Source organism: Halichoeres trimaculatus, unplaced genomic scaffold, assembly GCF_033239565.1.
Source record: "Halichoeres trimaculatus isolate MK-OKI-2021-1 unplaced genomic scaffold, fHalTri1.1 fHalTri1_scaffold_14, whole genome shotgun sequence".
In the NCBI taxonomy this organism is placed as follows: domain Eukaryota; kingdom Metazoa; phylum Chordata; class Actinopteri; order Labriformes; family Labridae; genus Halichoeres; species Halichoeres trimaculatus.
Window position 1 is genome coordinate 19,707,813 of NW_027437192.1, and position 26,894 is coordinate 19,734,706.

Genomic DNA, 26,894 nt, shown 5'->3' on the forward strand with positions numbered 1-26,894 from the left:
TAAATGTATGCTTTGTTTTGACTTATGTCACTACCGCTGCATTCACTGAACACACCCGACACCACAGGGTATCAGGTGAAATAATCATCTTAAGAACCTCAGAAAAGTTGGAACTAGGCTGAATTTTGCTGGAAGGGGTGAGCTGTTCCCAAAACCAGCCTGTTTTTTTTTTGTTTTTTTTTTGTTGTGTGTGTTCTGCCTTGTTCAAATGAGTAAACTAGTTTGAAATATTCATGCACAGATAGAAATTTATGCTTTGTAACTGTTTCTTTAAGGAGAAAACGCAGCATTACAGGTTTATTCATTTATTTTGGATAAAAGACTTATCTCCATGATCCGTTTATCTTTCTATATCTCTATCCTCTCTCTCCCTTTTTCTCTGATACACATACACACACACACAAATGTGCTCTCGTTCTCCGTCTCACACTTTCTCACAGACACACTCTGCCCCACCCATCATAATGAGTAAACCTCTTGCTGCCCCACCCTGCGCAGTCTGCCAAGTTACTGCCAACACCTCTCTCACACACACACACACACACACACACACACACACACACACGCACGCGCAGACCAACAGACCAACCCAAGACTTGCACAAAGGAGCCATACACTGAACTCACAAACTGATATATGCACTTACACACGTGACACTCTGACACTCAATCATACCACTTACATACACCCATGTCAGTGCCATGACACTGTTCACACACACAAACACACACGCATACACACACAGTCTCACCGACTGAGTTGAGTCTATTCTAATCTAATGTGATCATAGCCAATAAGCTCTGTGGCGTCAGCAAACCACAGTATGTTCCTGCCAGTTTCTGACATCACTGGGAAAGTGAAAGGCATCGTGAGCCACAGAGTAGGATGACAGAGTTGACAGGTGGTAACCATGGGAACCATCAACTTGCCTCACTGTTGCTGTGACAGCAGGCAAGATTTGGGGTTTTCAGCTCTAAAAAGCAAGGAAACTATAGCACAAAAATTAAACCGCTAACACACAGAAGTATTCAGAGCGTTAAAGACCAACAAACGTACTTCATCAGCTGGCAGCAGTCTGTATAATTACTCTGCTGTGGAGGAATTACACATTACACAGAAGCGGCCCCCTGCGTGAAGCCTAATCTCTGCATCTGCCTAAAGGATGTGAAGTTGAAGGTGTATTTAAAGCAGCACTTTGACTGCTAATGCTCCCAGCAGGTAGAAGGATGTAGCTGCAAAGGATGTAGCTTAAAGGTAAAGTCAGGTCGTGACACAGAGGAGAAAATGGGATTAATGAGAGAAAAGGTAAATGTAAAACTGGAGTGTACAGAGATGAAGCATTAAGCTGTGTGTTCATCTTTACCCGTAGCAGAGACTGGGACTCCTCTTTGGCCGCCTTCACCTCCTGTCCACCTCCTCCTCCTCCGGTCCCTCCTCCTCCTCCTCCTGTGTATTGCTGCTGTGGCATCTGGATCTGCTTCTCCCCTCCGCCTCCTCCCGCACTGGTTCCCCCTGACCGCCCTCCTCCGTACAGCTTGGCGTCCCCCAAAAACGTCTTGGTATCTCCCAAAAATGACTTGGTGTCTCCCAGGTAAACCATGCTGGGTGAAGCAATCCCTCTTTTCTGCTGCGAGGCTTCGTGATTGGCTGAAACGAAGGACAACGAGAGAGGGGAGGGGAAGAGAGACGGGCTCCCACTTCCTGGTCCTCTTTCAGGTCCCATTCGCTCCTTTGGCACCCAAAGTAAACCGTGAGCCTGGTCGCTCCCTCTTTCTCCCGGTCCTCTCGTCTCACCGAGGATCCACCCTTTCTCCCGTTCTCTGTCTTTCTCCTCGCCTCCTTCGCTTTTTACCACCCCTCCTGTTTCTTCTCTACCGCCTTCTGCGAGCCGTCCCTCAGGTGGGGCAAGAGAGTAGAGGAGGCGAAGATCCCCCTTGCTTTCTTCCTTGATGGCTAAGGTAGAAGGAGCTGAGCAGCCATTGGTCGAGAGAGTTAACGAAGGCGTCAGGGATGTTGTCGTCATTGAGCTTAATGAGGGTGAAGACTCGTGGCAGTGGGCGGAGTTAAAATGGTCCAGGAGAGCTGTTGAATCAGAAGCTGTGAAGTCGCACCGGCGGCAACGGCAACACGCATGAACACGCCTGCAGAGAACAGAAAACATGGCATGAATTTATGTGGATAAATATTTAATTTAGCTGCAGTGTACAAAATAACTTAATAACACTGCTCAAACTCATAAGAATTGCATATTATGGTTTAAAAAATGAGTTCAGACAACCAGGTTCTTTAAAAAAAACTAATCTTGATACTTGGTTTCATTTTCCCACACAACTAGAGTCAATCCATCTTGATTTGCTCGGCCTGAAAATGTAAAAATCTTCCATTATTTGGTGGCTTTAATGGCTTCTGCATAACCTGCCAAAAAAGTTTTTTATTGATCACATTCTGAGTAAAACCAACCCTGTGAATTGAATCAATCTTAAGTGCACTTCTCCCTGCCCCATTTTTTTCCGACCACTCAGGTAGAGTTTCATCGAGTTCGTGGCCAAAAAGTGACTCAGTGTTCCACCAAATCACCATGAATTAGAACCAAACTGTGAGAACTGTAAATGAATCTGAAAGACAAGAAATGAATCAGCCATCAAGAAACCACCTTCATTTCCTGTTGGCAATGTTGTAAATGAGCAGCTATGATATGCACTTTACATACAATACCAACAACCATCACATTTTTTTTTTTTTCCTGGCACAGAAAACACATTTGATGTTTCCTGTGTGGGCCAATGAGACAAACACCAAAAGCTCTGACTCTGTTTGTCGTGGCCCGGGGTCAACACACTATAGCCTGCTGCTTACAACAAGCAGTTGCCAAAACAAATCTGAATAAATAAAAGTCTGATCTTTTTTGTCATTCAACTTTTTATTCTCACTCGATAAAAAAAATGTCCAATGGCTGAAAGAGTATCGGTTATGACGGTGAATTCTGCAGAAGTAAATTAAGTCTCACCACTGTCAGCTTATTCATTACACTTTTTAGTATTTGTCTTTATTAATTCATAAAGAAATTTTCTGTCCTTGGTGCGACAGTGTAAGTGGAGTTCAAAAAAACGAATTGCATAAAAATAACCCAGGTTGTTTGGTGAAATTACTGAAAATGTGTGTAAGGAAAGTACACCTTGTACCTATCAGACCTAAATGTCTCCAGATGTTGCACAAAGACACAGTGGCTTCTCTGTTTGTCATCACCTAAGACTGCAGACGAGACCGCATACTTTAGTCCTCAGCGGTTTGAGTGTGGCAAAAGGAAAGAGGACATTTTTGATTCTGTCAAGAAACTGAGTAAACCAGCCTGAGAACAATAGTAAATGACATGTCAGCAAGTTTGTTTCTTAGCCTGAGAACAAGAGTGAGGTACTCTTGAGGCACTATGAGCAGAAACGCTGCAAAAAGATGGTGGTAAAAAAAAAAAATACATCTGGAATTTACCCTTACAGACAAGTGAAAAAGTCAGTAGACTCTCCAAAAGTGCTATTACCCCTCACAAAGCTTGCATACATATTTGATGGAAGCATGGGTGTAATGGTCTTGCTCTCGGATAAGGCTCATTAAATACCACCACCTAACAGCAGAGACCCTGTCTTTAGTTTTAGGTTTTATTAAAAAGTAATGGTTTTGAGGGTTTATTTTGAATTCAAGCACTTCATGAACGGAAACCTAAGCTGGACTATGAATGCCGCAAGAAAGAGCAGAATAGTGACCAGAAACATCTCATCCTAGTCTTCACCTCCACAGACAGCTGGAAGCCCACACATTCAAAAGTTGCACACTGGAGCATCACTTTAAATGTCTTTGTCTCAAAATTTATGTTTTATTATTGTTATCATGTGTGGCCATTTGAGTCTTGGATAGGAATGAGAGAAAGGGGACACATGCAGGAGACACTGTGGGGAGATGTGTGGCAAATGGACCAAAAATTGATGTTACACAACTGACAGAAAAGTTTCAAATGAATTGTAAAATGACAGGAAATATTAGCAAAAGACATTTCTGATTGTATTTTTTAACATTAATTGATGAATGCCTGATATTTATGGCTTAAAATGTGTTTTCCAAAGGGGGGCCCCACCAGAAAAAAAAAAAGAAGAAAAACCACAGCAACGGTCATAAAAGCTTGTGAATTTAAAGTTTAGGTTTTTATCCAATGAAGTGGGGATTGAATGCTTGTGGCCAGGCATCGATGGGGTGGGCCTAGGTTAAGGCCTTTTTTTACTCCCTTTACCTACAAAAATGTATCCGTCCTTTTCAAATGATGTTACTGTCACTGCTCACATACTTCGGTGCGTCCTGTACGTTGGCATTGCTGTTAACCAACACATCCACCAGGAGGGCAGCCAAGAGTCAAAAGTTATTGACAATTATAAACTCAGAAACCTCCTTTGGTGGTTACTGAAGCAGTTAAAATACATCGTGAAACTTCTGCCATTGTCATTTCTACTTCGTGACTCACTAGAGCAATGTATTGGGTAGTAACAGAAACACTGCTCTGTGCAGTTTCCGGTGGTACTGCTCTGTTTGGTCTGTATCCATAAGCTTAACGGAAACATACAAAGGTACGGACGAAATGAATGCAATAATAATATCTCGTCGCGGGCCCCGGCAAAACTATTGGCTGGCCTGCTTGTAGCTTGTGAGTAGTAGCAGTAGCAGTGAAGTCAGTTTAAATGCATTCGATAGGTACGCAAAGCACCTTAACATTCTTCACTTCACTTCTTGTGCTGGCTTTATGTCATTTGTATCTTACCCTGAGTCCCTGTAAAATTTTCCATAAGTTTCAAAGATTAAACTTGTTTAATTTCACATTAATTCACATTTCCATATGTTAGAAAGTTTTTGTTTACAGATGTCTTAACCTCAGCTGGTGAGCAGGTGCAAAAAGCTGTAAAGGTGATTGATGCGTTTGTTTCAGTGATAACTCGTTTTAGCCCTGAAATTCTGCCACCCTTTGTTCCAGACACTGTGTAATTAAATCCTGTATTTTGTTTTCTAAAACTTGGCCTTGGAATCCTTTTAGTTCAGGTCAGTGTTGGTGTTGGTGAGAAACTTTCTGGCTGCATTTCACTTTTATTTGATTTGTGCTCTGAGATTCAGAGCAAAGATTTTGTTAGGAGTGTGAGTGGATTTTTAAATGTCCACAGCTTTCTTCCTCACTTTCTCTCTCTGTCTAGTTCACCTTTTTTTCCTCCGCTTTCCTCTCCGCCTTTCTTTCAGGTTGTACTTGTGTTACTTTCCATCTTATTCTCTATTCCTCCGACAACGCCTTGTTGTGCCATACTTTTTCTTTGCGACACTTCTCTCTTTGTCTCAGTCCTTCTCTTTACTTATGCCTGAAATAAATCAAACTTCTAAAGTTCTCATTGATTTGTCAGAGAAATTACAGTAAGAAAACGCCATCAGACTGAAAATGTATGTGTTCTCATATGTGTTTGGGTGTACGAGTATACGAGACAAGTTCTGTGCTTGAATTTCTCTGCTTGATTTTATCAATAAGCAATCCAGATCAGCACTCTGAATCAATACTAAAGTAGTCACAAGTATTTCACCCAGCTTGCTTTATCTGCTTGAATCTCTCAGCCTCTTCATCTTTGGCAACAAGTTTTCCAACAAAACCTCTTTTATATGAAAGTTTGTCCTAACTTTCTCTGGCCTCTTCTATCATTTGCTGTCACTTAAAATGAATAACTAAGTTGGTGTAAGAGTGTGTTTCTGTGTCTTTCTCACCTGTAGTGTCGAAAAATTTCTTCTTCCACTTCTGTGATGAAGTGACACTTGGTACATGAGTACTCCCTCTCTCCCCCTCCTCCTCTTTCTCTCCCTCCTTCCTTTTCCCCACTCGCCTCCTCCTCAGCCCTGACATGTGGTGGTCCACCTTTAAGGTTGATCAGGGTATGGCAGCTTTCGTAGTGTTGGAGCAACACGTCAATGTCAGTGGTGGCGAATGCGCACTGGTCGCACAAGTGGGTGACACCTAGGAGAATAAAAAAATGAAGAAATCAAATGAAAAGAAGAAAGAACGTTATATTTTGGGATAAAAGTTCAAACAGGGAGAAGTGATCTGACAAAGTATACCAGTTAAGTATGCCTTCAGGTACCTTGTGTGACGACGGGATGGGAAGGGTTAGAGGGGTGAAAAGTTGATCCTGCAATCACAGCGGGGTCACCTCTAGGATTAGGAGGGGTCATACTGGGTGAGGTGGTGGTGGCGGGCTTTGAAGCGATGGTTTCCTGCTGTTTGGTGGACTGAGGGAACTTGGAGGAGCATTTAGGGCAGGTAGGCTTCCGACAAGCAAAGGGATGAGACACCTAATGGTGAAAAATGATTTTAGGAAGTTAAGTTGTATTTTTACTGACAAAACTGTACATATGGGGTTAATTTGGATTTTAAGACTTTGTTTGCAACTGTTCCTTCTGTCGTTTCTGTGATGTAACAGTGTTTTTGTCTTTGCAGGTGATATCAAAGGGCACCAGTATGAATGTGCTTCATTAACTGACTGATACCGCCCCCTATTCTGGCTATAAACCATCCATTTTTTGCATTTTGAACAGCTGCGACAGCACAGTTTGGCAGCTGGCACAAAGGAGACTGGGGGAGTGCGCGTGGGTGGGTTGGGGGAAAGCAAGGGAATTTTAACTAGGCTGAAAATTGGAGCAATTAACTTCTCACTACTTCATATAACACATTTTATTTTCTCGTGCTTACAAAACAGCTCATCGTTCTCCTAATTGCAGCGCAAACACTAAAATACCAAGCAAATAAACATTTGAATATTTTATTAATCTCACCTCCCCCAGGTGTTTATGCGGCTGGCAGAGCCCCTGAGGACAGTACATGCAGTGCTGGATGCAGCAGCGGTGGATGGAGTGGTTGTGCTGGTAGTGAAGGAGTAATGGTGCTACTACGATCACGTCTGCACTGTGGGCCATCGAGTACCGGAAATCACACAACTGGCAGTTGTAACTGGTCACCACGGCATCTGGATCGCTGCTGTTTGGGTCTACAATGGGAAAAATTATAAAATGAGAAAAACAGAGGGACAGTTTGGGTCAAAGATTCTGAAATTTCTAAACCTTGATAAGAAGAGACTAAAAGCTAACAGTCTAGTTTACTAACAGGACTGAGAAACGCTGTAAGCGTTTCTCAGTCCAAAGTAAAGCGTGTCTTTACTTTGTTTAATTCAGAAACAGTGAATTAAACAAAGTAAAGACAAAGCTTCACAGAGGTCTCAAAAAAATCTAGAATCAGAGTTTCCTTTTACAGATCGATTAATTAGCACTCTTTCAAACATTTTCCTGTTAAATTACCTTGGCTGGTGCCAGATGGGTTTGACGACACATCTTTGCGCCTTTTGGATGCTACTTCTCCTCCCTCTCTCCTCCCTCCTCTCTCCCGCTCCCTGTCTGGATTAGCGTTGTTAGGACTCATCGTACCGCTCAGTCTATGTCTTTCCTCAAAGTGCTCTAAAAGCTTCGCAGAGCCCCCTGACCACTCACAGCTCCAGCTGCAGAATTTACACCAGTAATACGCCTGCACGGCACCTCGACCCGGTTCCCCCGTCCAGCCTAATGAATCCGGGGACACCCTCACCGGGATGGAGTACCCGACCAAGGAGTCATCCTCCGCTCTGACTGCGACTCGCTCTGCCCCATCTAAGATTTGACTCCTCTCCTTTGTCTGGTTTTCGTGGGTGGCCAGGTTGCTGTTGGATAGCAAGGGTGTTGTGGGCGGAGTTTTGACTTTGTTTGGGTGTGAGGACAGGAAGTGTTGTTCAAGTTCTAAGGAGTTACTGCCCATGTACGTGAAGTTGCAGAACTTGCAGCGAAAGTACTTGGTATTCCCCTGGCAGTCCGAGGTCTTCCTGCCAATCCCAATCAGTGTGCCACCTAGCGTCACCTGTAGACAAGCAGAAGACAAAGAAACAAATATTACCACAACACCCAACGTGAAAGGCAACCATAACACACAGGCATAGAGGTGATTTTATTAAAGAAAGTTATTCCGATGAATGTTTGTCGACTAATGTTTTTTTCATGATGATTGAAAATACAACACTGATAAAATGATCACAGTGAACACATTTTGCTTCAGTCAATGAGACAGTGATGGGACAAAAATATAAACCCCACCTGTGTCAAATTAGACAAGCTATGAGCATTACTGTCCTGAAAAAGGCTCAGTTAGTTGAGGGACACAGTGTTAGCTTGGTCAATAAATTGCTATAATTATGCCTACAGCCCAGTTAACAATAACCACAAGGACGCCACAGTCGCATTTCAATGGTGGCCAACTTGTTCCACCAAGATATCACATGAGCAAAAAGGAGTTAAATGTTGCAGATTTGAACACTTGGTGCAAACATAGTCCAATACTTGATTTTCTACACAAGGATTATAAAAAGTTTAAAGAAATAACATGTTCTGACCAATTAAAATTAGACTTAAACTGTTAGCTTGGTAGGAATGAACCTGCTAAAAAATGCTGTCCCTTACTTGGATTACAAAAAAGGTACAGTTAAATTTAATAATCTGGTTCTATGCTGGACTAGTGCAATTTAAATCAACCTTTTGTTTAAAAAAAAAGCAATGGTTTTGCAAACGACTCATGGAAAATGGTGTTAAAAGCACTGCTATACCAGCGAAAAGTAAACAAGAAAAATAATGCCTGTTTTATGGACTTTATATTTGTGGCAAAACAATCTCTATCCTCACACAAATAGCATTAGTGCTGTAAAAATAAAAACCTGGAAGTGGGAGAAACAGTTGCCTGACAACACAGTGGTTTTGTAATCTTTGCAAGATAATTCTGCCATCTATTATCTAGCATCATGTTTGGGGAAAGTGTTTCTAATTAGACTTCAATAAACTGTTATCATTTTTTTCCTCAGTTGTTCCCAAATTGAAGGTTACAAAAATCAGATGGTGTGGGGCACAAAATGCCTTTCAGAGTCAAAAACTATTTCCAAATGTATTATTATCGTATGTAATGTAATCTATCATTGTAATAATGGGAACAAAATTGGGTTTAATCCTACATCAAACTGTGAAAACGGTCAGCATTTGATATGTTTTCCACATTTTGTTGTTGTTGTAAGACCCAAAAGGTGACTAAGCCAGGACAATGATAGTACCAGTGGTGGCGGATTAATTTAGCCATGTGTGCTCATAAGAAGTCTGGGGATCTAAGTATCTTATCCCTTGTTTTGTATGTTTTATCTGTTTTTGGATTTGCCGAGTGATTTCCCACAGTAGGGGGTGCCGGTCTTGAGCACTCCTATTTGTTCGAGGGAAGTTTGGGAACAGAGGGTGAACACTTATTTAGCCTCTCTCATACCTCATTGTTTCTACACATTATATAAAAGATTCATATACTTAGTTCACGGGTAATATATTCTCTTTGGACCCTTTTGACCCTCTGGAGGCAACAGTGTCGAAGGACGCTTGACATAAGCTTTGAAATATCACCCTGTGCTGCAGAGCCGTGTGGAAAAGTACACCTGAATTGCTCATAAGCCCTGCGCCAAAAACATATGCAATCCATCATTTTCTGTCTGTAATTGTAGACAATTAAAAGGCTGCTTTAACTCCAACAAAGTGACCAATAACATATCTGTCCCGCTCTCCTGTAGTATCTGATGTATAGGGCCAAGATTCTGCATTACTGACAGAGCAACCTGACACTCGTATGGTTTTTATTAGGTCAGCCGTGTGTCTGTGGGTGATTATAGTGCGCTGCTGGCTGCATTGGTGAGCCAGCAACCTGCTAAGCCTTACAATGACATTAGGCTACTTACAGTACAATTTGGATTTGTCTCTTCATGGATCTGTGGTTTGATGTTGAAAGTTGGCAGGCATGTATTAGAGTTTTGGCAAGAAGAAACTGCAACTACAACTGCATTTTAACAAGCTAAGATACATGGCTCCATATTTTTTTATGAAAGAGCTTTCTGAGAGTTTTTAAGAAGCAAATGTCACAACTGCATTCTAATGATACTGTAGTAATACTCATAAATCCTATAATACAGTTAACTGTTTTGTAAATTAACTGATGTTTATTTTGTTAAAAATAAAGTAAAGGAAATTAGTTTAATTGATGATCGTACTGTGTCTTCTGTTGCAATAGGCGTTAAAGGGTAATTTCTATTTGCAGGACAGAAAAGGTGCATTAAATGAGATGCTAATGCAGAACATTTCAACAAGAAAAGGAAGAAAAAAAATAAATTAAAGTTTGTCTGCTGGTACATTTCAGCGTCAATGAAGAGAACAAACTAAGAAGGCTAAATGACATCTATTACTGTGTGTGATCTCACAACAGCAATCATCCAATCATCACATCCCACAGACCATGCCCAGACAATTAGAGAAGAGCCAAACATCAGGTCATTTCAGAGAGAGGGGAATGGACAGGGAGACACAAAGGAGGGGGTGAGAGAAGCAGGACAATGTGAAGAAAAAGTGTTTGAGTTGAAGAGTAGGAAGAAGGGTAGAGAGAGCAGGCGAGGGGAACAAAGAAGTTGAAGAAGAGACAAAGACAAATGATGAGAGGGAGAGGGAGAAAGTTAAATATGTCTGACAGCTGTTTCATTACACTGCCTAACAGCCCATTATAACTACTGGTTTTAAAGCCTCTCCCTCTCTCCTTGACTGTCAATCCCTCCCCAATCTTTCTCTCTTCTTTTCACTCTCCTCCTCGAGTAGTTTTTCCCTGCACTTTGATTGGTTGACAGGGCATCTCGCCTTAGCAAATGACAACATGGAATTTTCCAAACGTGGGCGGAAGAGAGAAAAAGCAAGTGAAGGATGGAGAGAATAGAGACCCCTTTCATTCCCTTTTTTCTTTTTTATACTTTCACTTTTTCTTCATAATGACGACTTAAGCCCACTGGATTTTCTATTTCTGACTCTGCTCGTGCGTGTGTCTGAGTGTGTGTGTATCTGCGCTAGACTACAGTGTGTACGCATGTGCCCACGTCCATTACGTGACTTACGGGCATTGCAGACTTCTGGTTTAAGTGAAATGAAACTCCTCAACACACACACACACACACACACACACACACACACACACACACACACACACACACACACACACACACACACACACACACACACACACACACACTTATTAGATCATCTTGTTTGAAGCGCAGACAAAACCCTACTGTTCATGCACATTCAAAGTTTTAAAACTTGACTCAACTGTAACAAAACTGTGACAGTCCCATATCAAAACTGACAAATCAGTCAGAATTTATATGTGAGAGCCTCCACCAGTAACTAAAGTGTTAGGTATACTTTTGGAACATTTTTTTTTTCATCAGCTGCAGTTTAGTTGGAAAAAAAAAAAACTAATGTGAAAGTGGCACATTGGCGAATATTGAGGATGTGAAAGCTTTTTAAAGGATCTTGTGGAAAATAAATAGGAAAAAAAAAACACAAAAACCCCTATCAATCAACATCCCAAGATCTGTCTGATGCCATTTGAATGTCTCTTTCAGGCTTATCAAACTAATCTTTTTCTTGATCCTTTCCCCTAATGATTATCAAGTTTAAAGCTCTTATGACATTTTTTTTTCCTGGTCATAAAACACGCTGAAACTAACAATAATAGCTTCCAATAGGCAAACAAGACTATTAGCAGAAAGATTGACATTTGTTTTCCGGGAATAAAAACAAAAAAAGTATGTATTTACTGACAGGGGGCACCAAAATCAACACAAACCAAAAGTCCCTCACAGGAGTTTTAAGTGACCAAAGTCTTACTCTGACTTTAATGAGTGAATGGGGATTTGGAATAAAAATGCTTACTCTGCTGTCTCATAAAAATTTTGGCAGTAAAATCTGAAATTCCTGTAAATACTCCAATACACTTAATTTTTACAACATGCCACTTTAATTGCAACATTCTAAAGTGAGGACAGCCGGCCTTTAACCTTTTTTTATTAATACAGAACCATTCATTCCTGAATGATTTCAGCCTTTATCCTGTCAATTCTCAGCAAAGCAGCTCTTCTTTGGCTTAAACAAAAAACGTTAATTGCATTTATAGTCATTATTTAAAGTACATATGTGTCCACACAGTAGAAGCAGCCTGCCTGCCAGGTGTACTATCATCCTGTAAAACTGTTTATCTTAAAGTACAATGCTTCACTGTCTGAGGGAAAAATACACACACATAGCCTATCTTACAAATTAGCTGCAGATTGTCCAGCCTAATAAATTAATTAAGTTACAGGCCCAGATTTTCAGATCTATGACAGAGATTGGCTGTGAACACTAACTGATTCAATCTGTCACCTGTTTTAAACTCATAGATTTTTAAAAACCTGTCAGGTTGCTTCATGTTGGGTTATGAATACTGCAGCTTCTTTCTTATTAATGATGAGCAGATGCTAAAATTTTAAGTAAAGGCAGATGAAAAGCCAATGTATCTGCATCTGCTGCATGTGCAGGTCTGAAAGTAGTATTTTTTTCTGAGCATTTCAACTCCCATTGCTCTGAATGAATAAAGTTTCTTCAAAACAATCAGCTTTTCACCCTCTTGCAGATTACCAAGACAGCTTTGGTAATCCAGCCATTATGTGTTTTTTTAAGGTAATAGTCTGTATTTGCAGGAATTTCCCTGGAGGAAGCAGCACTATTTGTATTTTATGTAATTTCTTTGTGCGCTCAAAAATAAAAGACATTGGCATCCTTAGCTCAAAGGGGCAGTGGAAGCTGGGGCAAACCCTATCATGGATTACTTGACCTGACACATCAGATCTGTGACATTTATGTGGTTAAGTATCTGTATTTCATCTCAGGCTGATTACAGTTTCAAACACATTTCTCCTTCAGGAGGAGGAGGCCAGAAGATAAAATAACTGAGAAAGACCTCATCTTGAAGTGATGGAACAGAGACCACATAAACTGACAGTGCCAAAGAGAGTGGGGGCCCCCGCAGTGCTGAAAACAACAGTTTACAAAACCAGTAGGTGACACCATTCAATAATATACTACACTGAAACACAAAGCTTAACAAAGCTCTTTATGATTTATTCTCATTGCATATCTAAGCTTTATTTTTCATTATTCCATGGTTGTGTTTTAAGGTTGTTTACTTATTTATGTATTGATCAGCTGATTAATAGTTTGACTTCTTTGTAAGTACAAGTTGGGAAATTTACTTATTGCACTAGATGATAAACTACCTTTAATAAAAAATGTGACAGAGGCTTAAAGCCTCAGTAAAAAGAAGGTTGTAATGTTATAAGAATCAAGTTGTGTTTTTACAAGAAAATAACGTCATAGCATCACGAAAAAAAAAACAATGATACAAGAATAAACTTGTAATGTTACTAAAGTTATTTGAAATGTCTAGACAATACTGTCGTAGTATTACCAGAATAAAGTTAAGTTACAAGAAGAAAGTTGTAAAACTACTAGAATCAAGTTAGACATTGCTAAAATAAATTCATGATATTAATTGAATAAATACAGAAGAAAAAATCCTAAAGATGTAATAATAAAGTTTTACGGTAACAAAAATAAAGTTTTAATAAGAAAAAAATAGCTAACAAATTTGAGGTGTTGTGAAAATGAAGTTGTAATGTTTCCAAAAAACAAAATGTAGAATTAGCAAAAAAATAAAAATAAAAAAATAAATAAATAAATAAACAGCTTAATGTTATAAGACTAAGGCTGTAATAGTAAAAAAAAATAATAAGTCAAAATTGTGGGAATAAAGTCACAATGTATATGAGAAAAACTTAACACTTAATCATCATTCTGGTGAAAGTTTGACTTTTATGTTTCATGTTTTGACTCTTTTTTAAAAACAACACAAGCTTTATTATGTAGCATTGGAGCTTGATTCACACAAAATTAGGATTTAATCTCATTGCACAATGACTTCTATCCATAAAGACAAAAATGTGAGCCCTATTTATATTTGTTCATACTCAAATATCATATTGTGATCATGCAATGCATTACCTTCAGTTAAAATATATCTGTTTCATGTTTCAAGAAATCATGTTTTAAAAAAAAGAGAAAGACCAGAAACAGAACAGCTCCTAATGTTATATTTCTCGCTGAATAAATGTGAAAAATAACTATTTATGCTAACTGTATTTCTAGTATGTATTTAAGTGTATTAAAACAAAGGGATTCATTACCAAACCTGACAAGTAAGTTGGTATGACTCATTTGCTGAACTCAGGTAGGACTTACCTGTACGTCATATGTGCCGTTCATCATCACTGTCCTGTGCTGCTGATTGTGTACGTCTGCTCTAGTCTTCCCCAATTCTTTGGCTTGGTTCCTCTGGCCCTGTCCTGACTGTATATCTGGAGAAGATATTACAGAGGAGGGGAAAGGGTTATGGAGGCAGACAAAACAAACAGGAGTCAGGTAGCCAGAGGCAGAAATATAGAAGGACATGTCTGGAGATATAGAAACTGCAGCACCATAAAAACAGAAGATACTTTTTCTTTTACAAGATTTTTCATGTACCAAAAATAAAAAAGTAAGTAGAATAACAATAAACATTTTCCCACTTGCGTTGTTTTAGATATATAATTTAAAAACATGTTTGACTCAGCCAGCCAGAGTTACCTAGAGGTGTGTGTTGGGGGGCCATGTTGTGCAGGGCCAGGATGTGTGTGTCGAGAGCAGCATCCTGACGGGTACGGTTGTGCAGACCGAGGTGATACTTCCTAAAGTGTTTCACCAGGTCAGCAGGGTCGTTGCCATAGTAACCATAGCCGCACACGTTGCACTTAAAGTCCTGGAGTTTGGGAGAGGGGCTACAGGAAAGAGGAGGAGTATCTGTCGTGGACTCCTCCCCTCCTTCCTGTCTGCGGAGGAGGAGGAGATGAGGAGCGGAGAGGAGACGAGCTGAGAGGTGCTCTGCCTCCCCTCTGTCCCTCTCCCCGTCCTCTACTCCTTTCTCCCCATCCTCAGGCTCCGACTGGCTCTCTGGTCTGTCAGTCAACGCCGTTCCTCCTTCCTTCGCTCTTCTCCCTCCTCCTCCTACGCCTCCTCTTCTCGCCACTCTCTCCTCATTGCTGTAGCGATCACTTACAGAAGAGGGAGAGACTGATGAAGATATGCACTCACTCTCCTCCTCCTCCTGCTCCTCCTCTCCTCTGATCCGGTCAGAGGACTCTGGTTCTGATGGGCAGTTTATTCTTTCAGCCTCTGCTCCCACTCTCCCCTCCTCCTCTCCCTCCTCTTCCTCTTCTCCTCCTGCTGGCCTCTTTCCATCCTCTTCCTCCTCTTCTTCACCTCCCACACTTCGGATAGGGGGGTTCTTCTTCCTCACCATTTCTGGAAAGAAGAAAAAAAATCATTTTTTTAAGCTTCTTTTTTTCATTGGCAGATTTTCTTTCAAAATAAAGACGCGTGCAAACACACACACACACACACACACACACACACACACACACACAATTTTCTGACAGTGATGAATGCGTACAGACAGACTTTGATTCAATTTACAAACTTCTTTGAAATCTTAAGTCTGTGACGCTCTTTGACCACAAACCTCGTCAAAGAAAAAACAGCCCTGACAAATCTGAAACATCTCAGATGGGAGACATTTCTCAAGGGTGTGTGTTTGCATGTCTATTTGTGTGTGTGTGTGTGTGATTGTGTGCGTGTGTGTGTGTGTGATTGTGTGCGTGTGTGTATTGGGATGTTCGTAGCATCCTTAAGTGCCTTTTTTTTGCCTCATTCTGTGTTTAAACCAGGGAGTGAATCTTTTTATCATTATGGAAAGCATGCGTGAGAATCTTCAGCTCATGACCACATAAAACAACTCAAACCATATCAGAGAGGCTGGCTGGGCCGAGTTTTGGGGAGGAGGGGGGAGGCAGAAAGAGGAGAGACAGAGAGGGAGAGAGGGAACTAGAGGGAATGGTTGATAGACAACCACATCAAACTTTGTAACCAGTATCACAAAGATAGAAAAGAGGAACGCGTCACCAAGGAAAAAACAAAATCCCTTACATTCATTTTTCTCCCCAAATTTATCTTTTCCTTCTTTGCATGATAACATTTTCACTTCCTTTTTCTCTTGTTCACATTTTTCATGCACGCTTTATCCCCCGTGTCTCACCGTCTACCTCAGTGTCCAGTTAGAATCAGCAACATTTCGCCATCTTAACCCAAAGAAGCACATTTTTCCTTGGATCTGAGTTTGATTCCGCCACTGTCGTCTTTCATTTGGAAGAATAATTGCGACAATAATTTCAGTTATTCCATCACCAACCTTTTCTCTTGGTCTCTCCCTCCCTCCCCCTCCTCCCCTCCCCTCCCTCCCCTCCCTTATAATCACTGTACAAAGCCATCAAATAACCGCGCATGTGTTTTATGTTAAACCATAATGTTTCTTTTGTTTGAAAAGAGAACAATTGTGGTTGCTCTGTTCGTAACAGTCATGACAGAAAGACTGTGTGTGTGTGTGTGTGTGTGTGTGTGTGTGTGTGTGTGTGTGTGTGTGTGTGTGTGTGTGTGTGTGTGTGTGTGTGTGTTTTCAGAGCATGTGTGTGTTTATTTGTGGTCGTTCAGTTCATATTCAGTCGTAAACACAGTCAACTCATTGACCCATGAGCCATGTTTGTACGCCTTTGTGCATGTGTGTGTGTGTGTGTGTGTGTGTGAATGTGTGCCCCTGTGTGTCTGTGTATTTCAGTGTGTTTAGTGATAAACAGTCGAATCCAACTGACGCCTGATAGACGCCAAATACTGATCACTTTTAGATCAATGCAATATGAGGGACAGACATCCTGAACGTGCATGTGTGTGGTTGTGAGTGTGTGTATCTGCATGAATGTGTATTTGCTGATGTGTGTGTGAGGAGGGGAGCAAGCAACCCTGTGATCAACTAGTGTGTGAGATAAAGGCTTATTGTTATTTACTGATAGCAAACAGTTCAAGCATGAAAGCGAAGACTTCTGAAGAAAGAGAAGAAGAAAAAAGGGGTGTAGTTGGAAACAGATGATGGTATGACAATAAACAACACATGCAGATACACAAACATATTAAAAAGAACCATATTTAAACAACCACGTACTGTAAGCTAGACAAAAAGAGGTTAAAAGAAAATGAAAACACACAAAAAGAGCGGCAACATGACTAAAAAAAAAAGAGCGCTGCCGTCTTTGTGGAATCCGGTTTTGTCTCTGAGGCCTTTTCTAGTATTTTAATGTTCCTCTCTTTCCATCAGTCTCCACCATGCAACTATTAAAATAAAGCAATTTATGTCTGAAGGGCCCACGCCTAGACCAGCCCTGGCACTCAATGTGTGTGTGTCTGCATGTGAGTGTGTGAGGGAGAGTGAGCAGAGGAAAATCTCATCTGATGTTCACCACACCCAGTCAGAATTCATCATTCGCTCTTTCTCTCTCCCTCTTTCACACACACACACACACACACACACACACACACACACACACACACACACACACACAGTGGAAAACTACAGATCTTCGTGGTAATGCAATGAAGCTAAAATCCCGACTTAAGAAGCAATGACTGACCCGTCTGTGTTTCCATCTGCCCTCTACGGTTTCTGTGGCAGCTGGAAAAGCTAACGACAGAGATGATAAGACAATTATGAACAATTTTACTGAACTGGAGAAAGGGGAGTTAATAAAAGAGTCATCATTCTTTTCATTTAATAACATTTGCATCATGTATTCATATCCACACTTCTGATACTCTGCTTCCCAGTTCTCGGATGTGAGCAGGAACACGAGGTGTGTTTGAAAGTTGTATCGTTGCTGGGTGTATGCATCTGTGCGTGAGTGTGTGTCCCAGTACAGGCTTTGTCAGCCTCAGGCTGTATACACAGGCTGGAACCATTACTATCAACGACAATTAGGTACGCCCAACCACAACATAACGCATGACAACTACTGCTACTAGCTACAATTAGACCCTCAACACCAAAACGACCTCAGCACCACAGTGAGGATGAATGTGACAGTTAATCATTTCCATCAATGACAATTAGCCCAGACACCAGTGAGGCTTTATCCGAAATTACCCATAATCACCCCAAGACATCTGTCCAAAGATGGACTGACCGGGGTAGTTTGTGATATCTAAATATGTCCAACGTGGCTCAAAAGTGTTAAATGTCAAAGGTTTAGAGCCACTCAATCCCAGGTGTATCAGTTCATGCTGCTTTTACTTTGCCAAAGCGGCATAGAGACTTTTACCTTCGCCAAGGAAGTTACGTCTGAGAAATTTGTCTGTCCTTCTGTCTGTTTGAGAACAACGTAACTCAAAAAAGTTACAAACCGATCTTGATGAAATTTTCAGGAAATGTTCCAAATGGGATAAGAAAGAAGTGATACATTTTGGAGGTGATCCGGATCACCGTCTGGATCCAGGATTTTTCTTTCTTCAGGTTTGTCACTGTCAATAGTAATTTTATATATCACAGGTACAAGAGGTATCGCTATGGATTATAGACCTTTTTGCACTTTCTAACTTTGTTTTCTTGATTGCTGCAGTGACTCCTGAAGTCCCCCTTTGGGATAAATAAAGTGTTTTCTAATCCATTCTATTCTATCAGTACTTGGTATTAGTAAAGAATCAAGAGGGAGCACTAATACTGATATTAGTCAGGCTACAGAGTTGCGACATCCTGTCGCATGGAAAAGCGTAAGGAAGATTGAGTTGGCTTGGCTTTGCTTGGCACGCCATGAAGCAGCATAATGCAGTAGAACACGGTGTGGCATAGAGTGGCTGAAGGGTGGTATGTTGTAGCATGGCACGGCATGGCTTAGCTTAGAGTGGCTTGGGGAAGCATGGCATGGCTTTGGGCGTTGGGGTATGGTGTGTTTCAGTGTGGTATGGTGTTGCAGGCAAAATAGTAAATGTGTTTCATGCATTTTGACCATAAGAAAAAAAAATCTTACTATATCATCAGCAGTTTTTTTTTTTTCTTTTTTGTCAACAGCTTTATTCTTTTTTTGAATGAGCCCCGATGGAAGACCTCACATAAACACTTGCTGGATTTTGTTTCCTTTTTTTTTTTGCCTAAGCCTAGTTTTTGAAAATCCCTTATTCCTGTTACTGTAATGGATGGTTTGATCTTGAATCTGAACAAAAACCCAAACCTGCTGCCTTCAAATATCTGCTCTTCCTCTCCTTGTTGGACAGCTGTAGTTGGCATCCACATGATTTATAAACAAAGGATTAATGTGCAACATATGAAGAAATAAAGCTGAAGGCAAGGTCTCATTACACTGGGAGATCCTCCTGTCTTTTATGTCTCTTGTCTCTCTGCATTTGTCCTGACATTTCCTTCTCCTCCTCCTCCTCATTTGTCCCTATTTTCTCTGTAGGCCTCTGTTCCAGCTCTCTGTTGCTGATTCCCGATATCTTTGTGAGTTTTAAACCTATGGAGAAGTTTGAATACTCTTTGCGAAAAAAAACTGTAAATGGGAGTTGAAATGGAGCACAGCAGTTTTTAGGAAAGGGGAGGTTTTGAGAATAGATAATATATTTCTTCATCTTTAAAAGACAAGAGAAAGATTGTCTGGGGAAATGAATGGAGAGATACAGCAGCAGAGGAAAGGAGTGCAGGGGAGAAGACAAAGGCAAGAGGCACAGAGTAGATGAGCTCCACATACTAACAAGCATCCTGGAAAAAGTGAATAACTACTCAAACATCTAGTCTAAAACTTCCCCTTATCTCCAAAGCGAGCTTAAAGTCTGAGTAATGTGGGGACCAACTTGAACACACCACAGTTTCTCTGTTGGCTGCTTCAGGCAGATTGGCCTGCATAAACATCTTTGGTGAGTGTGAGTGGCAGTGGAGCTGATAATTATCAAACAGCAAAAGACATAAAATATTCAGAGAGGGTGACCGATTAGTTTCTTTGTTTGCTCTAATTCAAAGTCCATCCGTCTAACATGTCACGCAGTAGTGGCTTTACCAAAAAGGGGACTTTGGAATGGTACCTAAGACGATAAAAATACACCAGGAGACATATTTTTCAGTCTCAGTTAACCAAACAAACCCAGATAGTGTGTTCTCAATGGCTGGTTAACAGCAGTGTGGTTAATTTTCACACAATGTACTTAGACACATTGAAGCGCATCAAGAGATGTCTCTTAGGGACAGAGTGCCAGTGTCCCAGTGCAAGAGATCCACAAAGGTAGAGACCTACAATGATTTTCCCTTTATGGTACAAACTGAGTCAAGCTTTGACAAGAGATCTTGATTCAAAGAGGTTGGGCGTCCCTGACCTTGCTGAACAGACAAATTAACGTAGTACTGATGTATTTGGTTACAAGACTCTACCATGTTACAAAACTTTTTTTTGTTTGTTTTTTGAAATACCACTACCATCTGTTATTAATCAGTTCACATTCCTTAAAAAAAAAAGCTTCTCTGAGGTGATGTGAGCTGGCTGCTAAATGTGTATCATTTGAGTTGTGTGCTGTTGTAAGTTCTTCTGGTGAACCCGCCATGTTTGTTTTGGTGTTTTTCCACCTCTGCATCGATCTGCACCAATCAGTGCACCAATCAGTGCAGCACTTCTCCATCATAACATCCCTGCCAACTGCTGGTTGATAAGGTTAGAGTGTGACAGGCTGCAGACCCTCCATACAGGCTAAATTCAAGATGGTGTTTTGCAACCTCAAATTTCAAAACTTTGCCTACAAACATCTGAGAAATTTTACAAATTGCAAAACAATCCCTTATAGGTGGCGTTTAAAAGTCTGGACAAGGCAGATGAATAGCTTGAAACATCAAGGTAGACTCCCAACTTCTCCATCCTCCATTTGCAATTTCATTAACTTGTTTCTGCAACAAAAAAAGTTGTTTTAATTCATCTTCTATTGCCCACTCTATGCATGTTTATTCTTTTGTTGGCTATGGTTTACAAAAAGTTTCTTTTCTAAGAGTAACATTTTTACTTCAGACACCATAAGCACATCACTTCCTGTCCTCAAATAAGGACGAACCTGGCAGACACCGACTGTCAAAGCTTGCACAACTGTGCGGTATCACTCAGCAGTCATTTATTCATGTAAAAATGTCACCGATTATTACTTCTAGAGAATCCAATGATGCACAAAATGGCAGTCACGCTGAAATGCCTTGTAGCTTCAGGTTATGTGTCGGCTGAATGAAAGCAGCTGAAGAAAATATTAATGAAATTGGGCTTGTGGCCCATGTAGTAACCACACAGACAAAACAGATCAGTGCGTGAAACCAAGACTATTTAGAGCGGTGGTTTAATAATAGAAGTGGGCCACAAGCAAAATGCTGCTATGTGGTGCTTCATTTGAGCGATGGATAGTAGCTCAGGTGGGTCAAAAAGACAGAGGGGAAGGGGGAAAAAAGTTGGCTAGGGGAGGCATGTCTGCTTTTTGGGGACTAGAAACAGCTTGGAATTGATTGTGCAGAGGCAGGAGTCTAATTGGAATAGGGAGGAGGGAGGTAAGGGGGAGAAACAGAAGGAAGGAGAGGGGGGACAATGTAAAAATCACAGTGAGTCCACCTGCCATTTTGAGACTAAAAGCTTTCAGTTGCCTGCTAGGCCCCTAATCAATGCCAGAAGTCCTCATGACACACACACACACACACACACACACACTTCATCTGTTGTGTAGCAGGGGCCCAATTCATTCCTGCCACGGATCAAGCAAGTCACACAAATACACACACACAGAGTGTAAGACTCATTTGTAATGGGGTAACAGCATGCAAAATATGTCATCTTAAATGTCAAACTTAATCAAGGGTTCACATTTCAATACCTCTCCTTCTCGTTACGAGCCTCCCTCCCTCTGTTTCAGCTCCTTCACTCTGAAGCTGTCTCTCTCTGCTACTAATCTCTCTGCGTTGGTCTGTTCACTCTCACATACACACACAAACCAGTGTTGCACACACACACCTCCCCGCTATATCTGTACATCTTTCACTGAGCTCCCTCAATTAATCTCTCGCTACATTTCCCTCCTTCCTCTGTGTCGCTGTCTCATCTCCAATCTTTATTTCTCTGCTCTCTTAACTCGTTGGCTATCCTCATTCGAACCTTGATGTGTTACAAGGACTGTGTAGGTGTCGACAGCACAGACACCTCAATCACTTTGCTGACAGGAAGACATCTAATCATTAAACATGGCTGAGGAATGTGGTTTAAAAACGGAACAAGCTCAGGCATTGACACTTATATGCCATATAGTTTATGGGCCAGCATAAAAGGAAAAGCAGCTATATTCTCTCATTTTAAGTTTCTCCACTGAGACAGCTTTGGAAATGTAGATAAAACTACCAGTCCTTCAAATATACTCAATGTCTCAGAGGGGAACGCTGTTTCTTACACACATAAAATGTCCAGGTTTATCTTCTAATGCTATTACCAGCCACATATTGCCACATGTTGTGGCCTGTTGATATTAGAGTATATTAAGTAAAAATGACAGCAAGAATATAACGTTCACAGATCTTAATAAAATTCAGTAGACAACAATTTGTGTACTTCTTTAGGCTTTTTCTTCCCCTGAGATTCACCAAGTCAGACAGCAAAGACAGAAGATGTACAGTGACTTATTTCCTGATCGTTAAAACAGGAATCTGTATCTTACAAACCGGTGTAGAGACCAGAGGAAATTTAGAAAATGTATCCACAGAATTACAGAGTCTGCAGTAAATGAAGCCTGAAGCAGAGCTAGCACAGCAGGATTTTCGATCTTTAGTCTCTGCTTGGTTACATCAGGCAGGGCAGGAGGGAGAGTACCGCATATTCCCGGAGAAGGTGCTGAGAGATGTTCCTTGTGGTGGTTTTCCCAGCTCTCTGTCCACTACATGGAGTATGCTTGTCTTTGTCTGTGTATATGCGTGCACGTGTTTCTGTGTCTGTGTGAACGTGCTGGGGGGGAACTTGCCATGCACACAGGGAGAAATGTGAGCACAACGATGTCATCATGTAAATTAGATAAACAAAATAAGGCTATTTAGTCTTTTTTAAGATATTTAGTCCCCTATGTAATGGTAGGGGAAAAACTGCCGTAATTGGTTCAGTTGAACTGGAGACAATAATTCAAACAGGAGCCTGTCAGCTAATAATGGCTCAGTTGTTGGAGTAGACATACACTGACCATTGACGCATGGCCCATATTCCCAGGTGCTGACAATCAGGTGCTAATCAGGCACCCGGGGGTGCCTGAAGCTCATAACAAGAGGCAATAGTAACCGCAGAATAAGCTGTTTGGCAAAAAAGACTTGGCAAATTTTTCTTGGATGCAACACACGTTTTCCTACCCATCCCACAAATGCCTACTCCCTACAAATGTGGCACTAGGGATGAATATTGACAAGATTTTATCAATACCAATGCTGTTATCAATTTGGATCATCGATCCAATTCTCCATTGCTTCCCTTACTGATTCCTCCTGTGAATTTTCTATGTAAAAAAAGCCTTACATATTTTTCTGTCAACATTTCACTGAGTTTATAAGTAAAAAAATTTGGCATGACTGTCTTGGCATGTAACCCTGTGCGTCAACAGATGCTTTAACATGTTGGTGGGGTTGCCACCCTTGCATGATATTACAAATTTGCACAAATTGAACTTTGAAATGTTAGCATCCTTTTTGGTGAAGTGAAGTGAAGTCAAGCTTTCTTTTGCTTTGATCTCTCCGCCGTTGTCTTGGAAATTCTACCACTAACTGACGAGCATAACTGACGTGTGGCACATCACGTAACATCAGTGTGAGGTCCAGCCACTCCAGCGTAAAGGAAAGAATCAACAAGGAAATTGTTAAGCAAAAAGGCAAATGATGTTGAAGGGTCAAAACATTTCTAATTGGTTCTTAACAGGAACCATTCAACGATACACAGCCCTATGTGGCATCATTTAAAAGGAAACTAAACAGGCTTTTCAAAAGTTTAAGATTTGTTGCCAAGATTCACTGTTACAAAAAACTGTCTTACTTTTTATTTTATGTTTAGTTTCGGAAACAAACTGATAAAGGTACAACAAAAAAAAGGTTTGGCTTACTACATCTCCTGCAGAGAAATACACACTCACACAGTCCCCCTCCCTCCTGCTTCGCAAACTTTATTAAAAGTCTATTAGAGAGGTCTGACCTCTTATAACTACATTGGATAACTGTACCACACAGGGTCTGGGAAGCACTTGCTGTGCTGTGTATGTGTGTGGGTATGTGTGTTATACTCGGTAGGAGGGCTGTTTACCCTGTTGGGGAGTTAGAGGCAGAACCCTGGTTAACACACACACATACACACACTTATTTTCATACCCAGGAGCTGTCCAGCACATGGACTTTTGCTTCTGAGAACTAAGTGGTTCAAAGTGTTGTTCAAATGCACCTGCAAATCTACCCAGGGAGCTTTACTTCACTGGTCCACTAACTCACAGGGCTGAATTTCTACTTTTAAGCTCAATTAACTCTTTAACTTTAAAACATGCAGAAAAGACAGTGAAACAGAAAGAGCTACAAGAGAAAAAGTCCTACTTTAAGTGAAACTTACTCAGCATGACGCAAGCTGGCTGTTTACATTTACAAAGGCTAACCTGTGAGTGCTACACTAACACCCTGGGACTGATGGTTTATAAAACTTTATTTTGGAGTGTGTGGGTGTTTAAATGTGTGTGGGGGAGCCAAAAGGTGGGTCAGAGGAGAACAAAAACAGGTTACTCAGTCTCTCTGTGGAAATGCCTTTGATAGTCTGTCTAAGCAGATTGGAGGAGGTGAGCAGGTTAAAATAAGGCTACAGTTTGTTAGATTAGCGCAGACAAAAGACTCTCTGTCTGAATATGAGACTGTTACAATGAAATAGCTGCCAAGAGGTTGCTGGTTCAGTTCCCAGCGGGGCTGTAAATGGAGCTGAAATAAATCAGTATTACAACACACACGCATGCATGGATCCAGGCATCCAGATCACACACACACTTCATCCAAACCTTCCATACACACTTGTGTTAATCCAATAAATCATGTTTAATTTATGCTCATACAGGTGCAGGTGTGTGTTCACTTGTGTGTCTGGATTTCTTCAGAGTAATTTGTGATGGTTAAGTAAAAGGCTGAAACAGACGACACACGTTTAAACACACTTTAACACACACACACAGGCGCAGACTATATATCTCTTCTGCTATTTCAATAATCTGTGACCTGAGAGTTTATAAGACTCAATAGTCTGGCCTCTGGAATGGCTGTCTGGATTTTAACTTTACACACACACACACACACACTCACACACACATATGCAGACAGAGCTCCCCTGCTATGCTCCTTAGAGCATGCTCAGTCTGTGTGTGAATGTGTGTGTGAGTTTGGAGCATACCATGCGCGTGTGGTCACGTCTAAGAAAACTGCTCTAAAAATGGATCCCTCTGTGTCTCTCGTTCACGATCACTGATGATGTCACCTTATCCGATTTTTGCGGTAAGAGTTTTTTCATCAGCATCCGCACGCTGTGTTAGCTTGTGTGTTTGTGTGTCGGTTAAATCACATTTATAACTTAGGGGAATAACTCATACAAGTGTCATGGGGGAGCAAGTTTCACACATGGGGAACACACAGAGACAGGCAGAGGAGTGTGTAATGAATTATCATTAAACTGGCAGCCAGGAGACGAAAGAAGGCCACAAACACACAAAAGGAGAAAGAACACACCATCAACTTACATAAAACTGTAATATATTGGTTTTGGCAAACAACGGCAAAAGAAAAAAGTTATCAGAGCATAACATGTACATTAGCTGCTTGATAAAAATGCATAAACAAATTAGATGAGAAGAAAACATAAAAACCAACATACACTTCACCTCTTGAATAAGAATCAATCAGCTCAAAAACAGATGCACCTCACTGAACTCCTAACGACCATTTTTAACGATCAAAACCTCTGCAATATCATCACATTAAAAGATTAGTCCCACAAATTGCATCTAATTATTGACATTATTTAAAAGTAATCCAACTTCATTAAATTCTCATTTGGTTTCTGCACACAGCACACAGCAGACATTACACACAAACACTTAACAGTAATCACCAGTTCGAAATCTGTTGCTGCTATTAAACAAACCGAATAAGCGATAAAGTCAGATGTTTTGCTGCTTTTATGTGTCGGGATCCCCAACAAAAAAAGGGAGTCTTACGCTCAATTACTTCTTTAAATGCTGTTTTAATACCAAAGAAATACTAATCACAGTGCACAGAGATACACTATTCTGAAAACACCACAAACACACAAGAGAAAGACACTCTAAAAGCAGCACCTGATGCATAATTAAAGGCCTCTGGATGTCATAAGATGTGTTTGATTTGAAAAGCCTTTTTCAACAAAGAGTGTCAAAGAAAACCAAAAGCAGAAAATATGAGGAGGCAATTCAGACCCACCAATTATATCGACATCAAACTACAGTTACAATGAATTCACGACCACTGTGTTGTTTTTTTCCACACAAATTAGTCAAACGGGCACACACATCTGAAGGAAACACATCACATGATGAATCGTAATCCCCTCAGAAAAGCAGATGTTTGACAAAGTGAGTGGATTTCTCTCAGAGTCACAGAGCAGAGGCTCACACTTTCTTAGCTTGTGTTCAGGCTGAATGATGGAGTCTGTCTCAGCGTATCGATTTACTGTGAAACTATCTGAAACTGTTTAACTCTGCACACAGGGGGCATACACATTTAACAGACACCGACTAGAGTGGTCGAAAAGCCAGAAGCTGTTTAGCGCCACACACTGAGGACACAAACACAGCAGACTCTGAGAGGGGCTGCATCTCAACTCAGGGTTAAGTTTTTGTCTTTTCTCTACCTTTAATTTCTGAAGACTAGCAGA

At 40.9% G+C, this 26,894-nt stretch overlaps 1 protein-coding gene across 4 annotated transcripts in view; it reads right to left on the reverse strand.

Annotated features, from left to right (window-relative positions):
- Window positions 1–26,894, reverse strand: part of trps1 (trichorhinophalangeal syndrome I) — a 136,381-nt gene that overhangs the window by 60,477 nt on the left and 49,010 nt on the right. For all 4 annotated transcript variants that reach the window (XM_074686409.1, XM_074686408.1, XM_074686410.1 and 1 more), the window contains 7 exons: window positions 14,647–15,360; window positions 14,263–14,378; window positions 7,360–7,948; window positions 6,841–7,052; window positions 6,150–6,360; window positions 5,779–6,025; window positions 1,364–2,141 (listed from right to left, as the gene is read on the reverse strand). In XM_074686409.1, coding sequence (XP_074542510.1) covers window positions 1,364–2,141; window positions 5,779–6,025; window positions 6,150–6,360; window positions 6,841–7,052; window positions 7,360–7,948; window positions 14,263–14,378; window positions 14,647–15,360 — 2,867 coding nt within the window. The remainder of the gene's footprint in view (window positions 1–1,363; window positions 2,142–5,778; window positions 6,026–6,149; window positions 6,361–6,840; window positions 7,053–7,359; window positions 7,949–14,262; window positions 14,379–14,646; window positions 15,361–26,894) is intronic.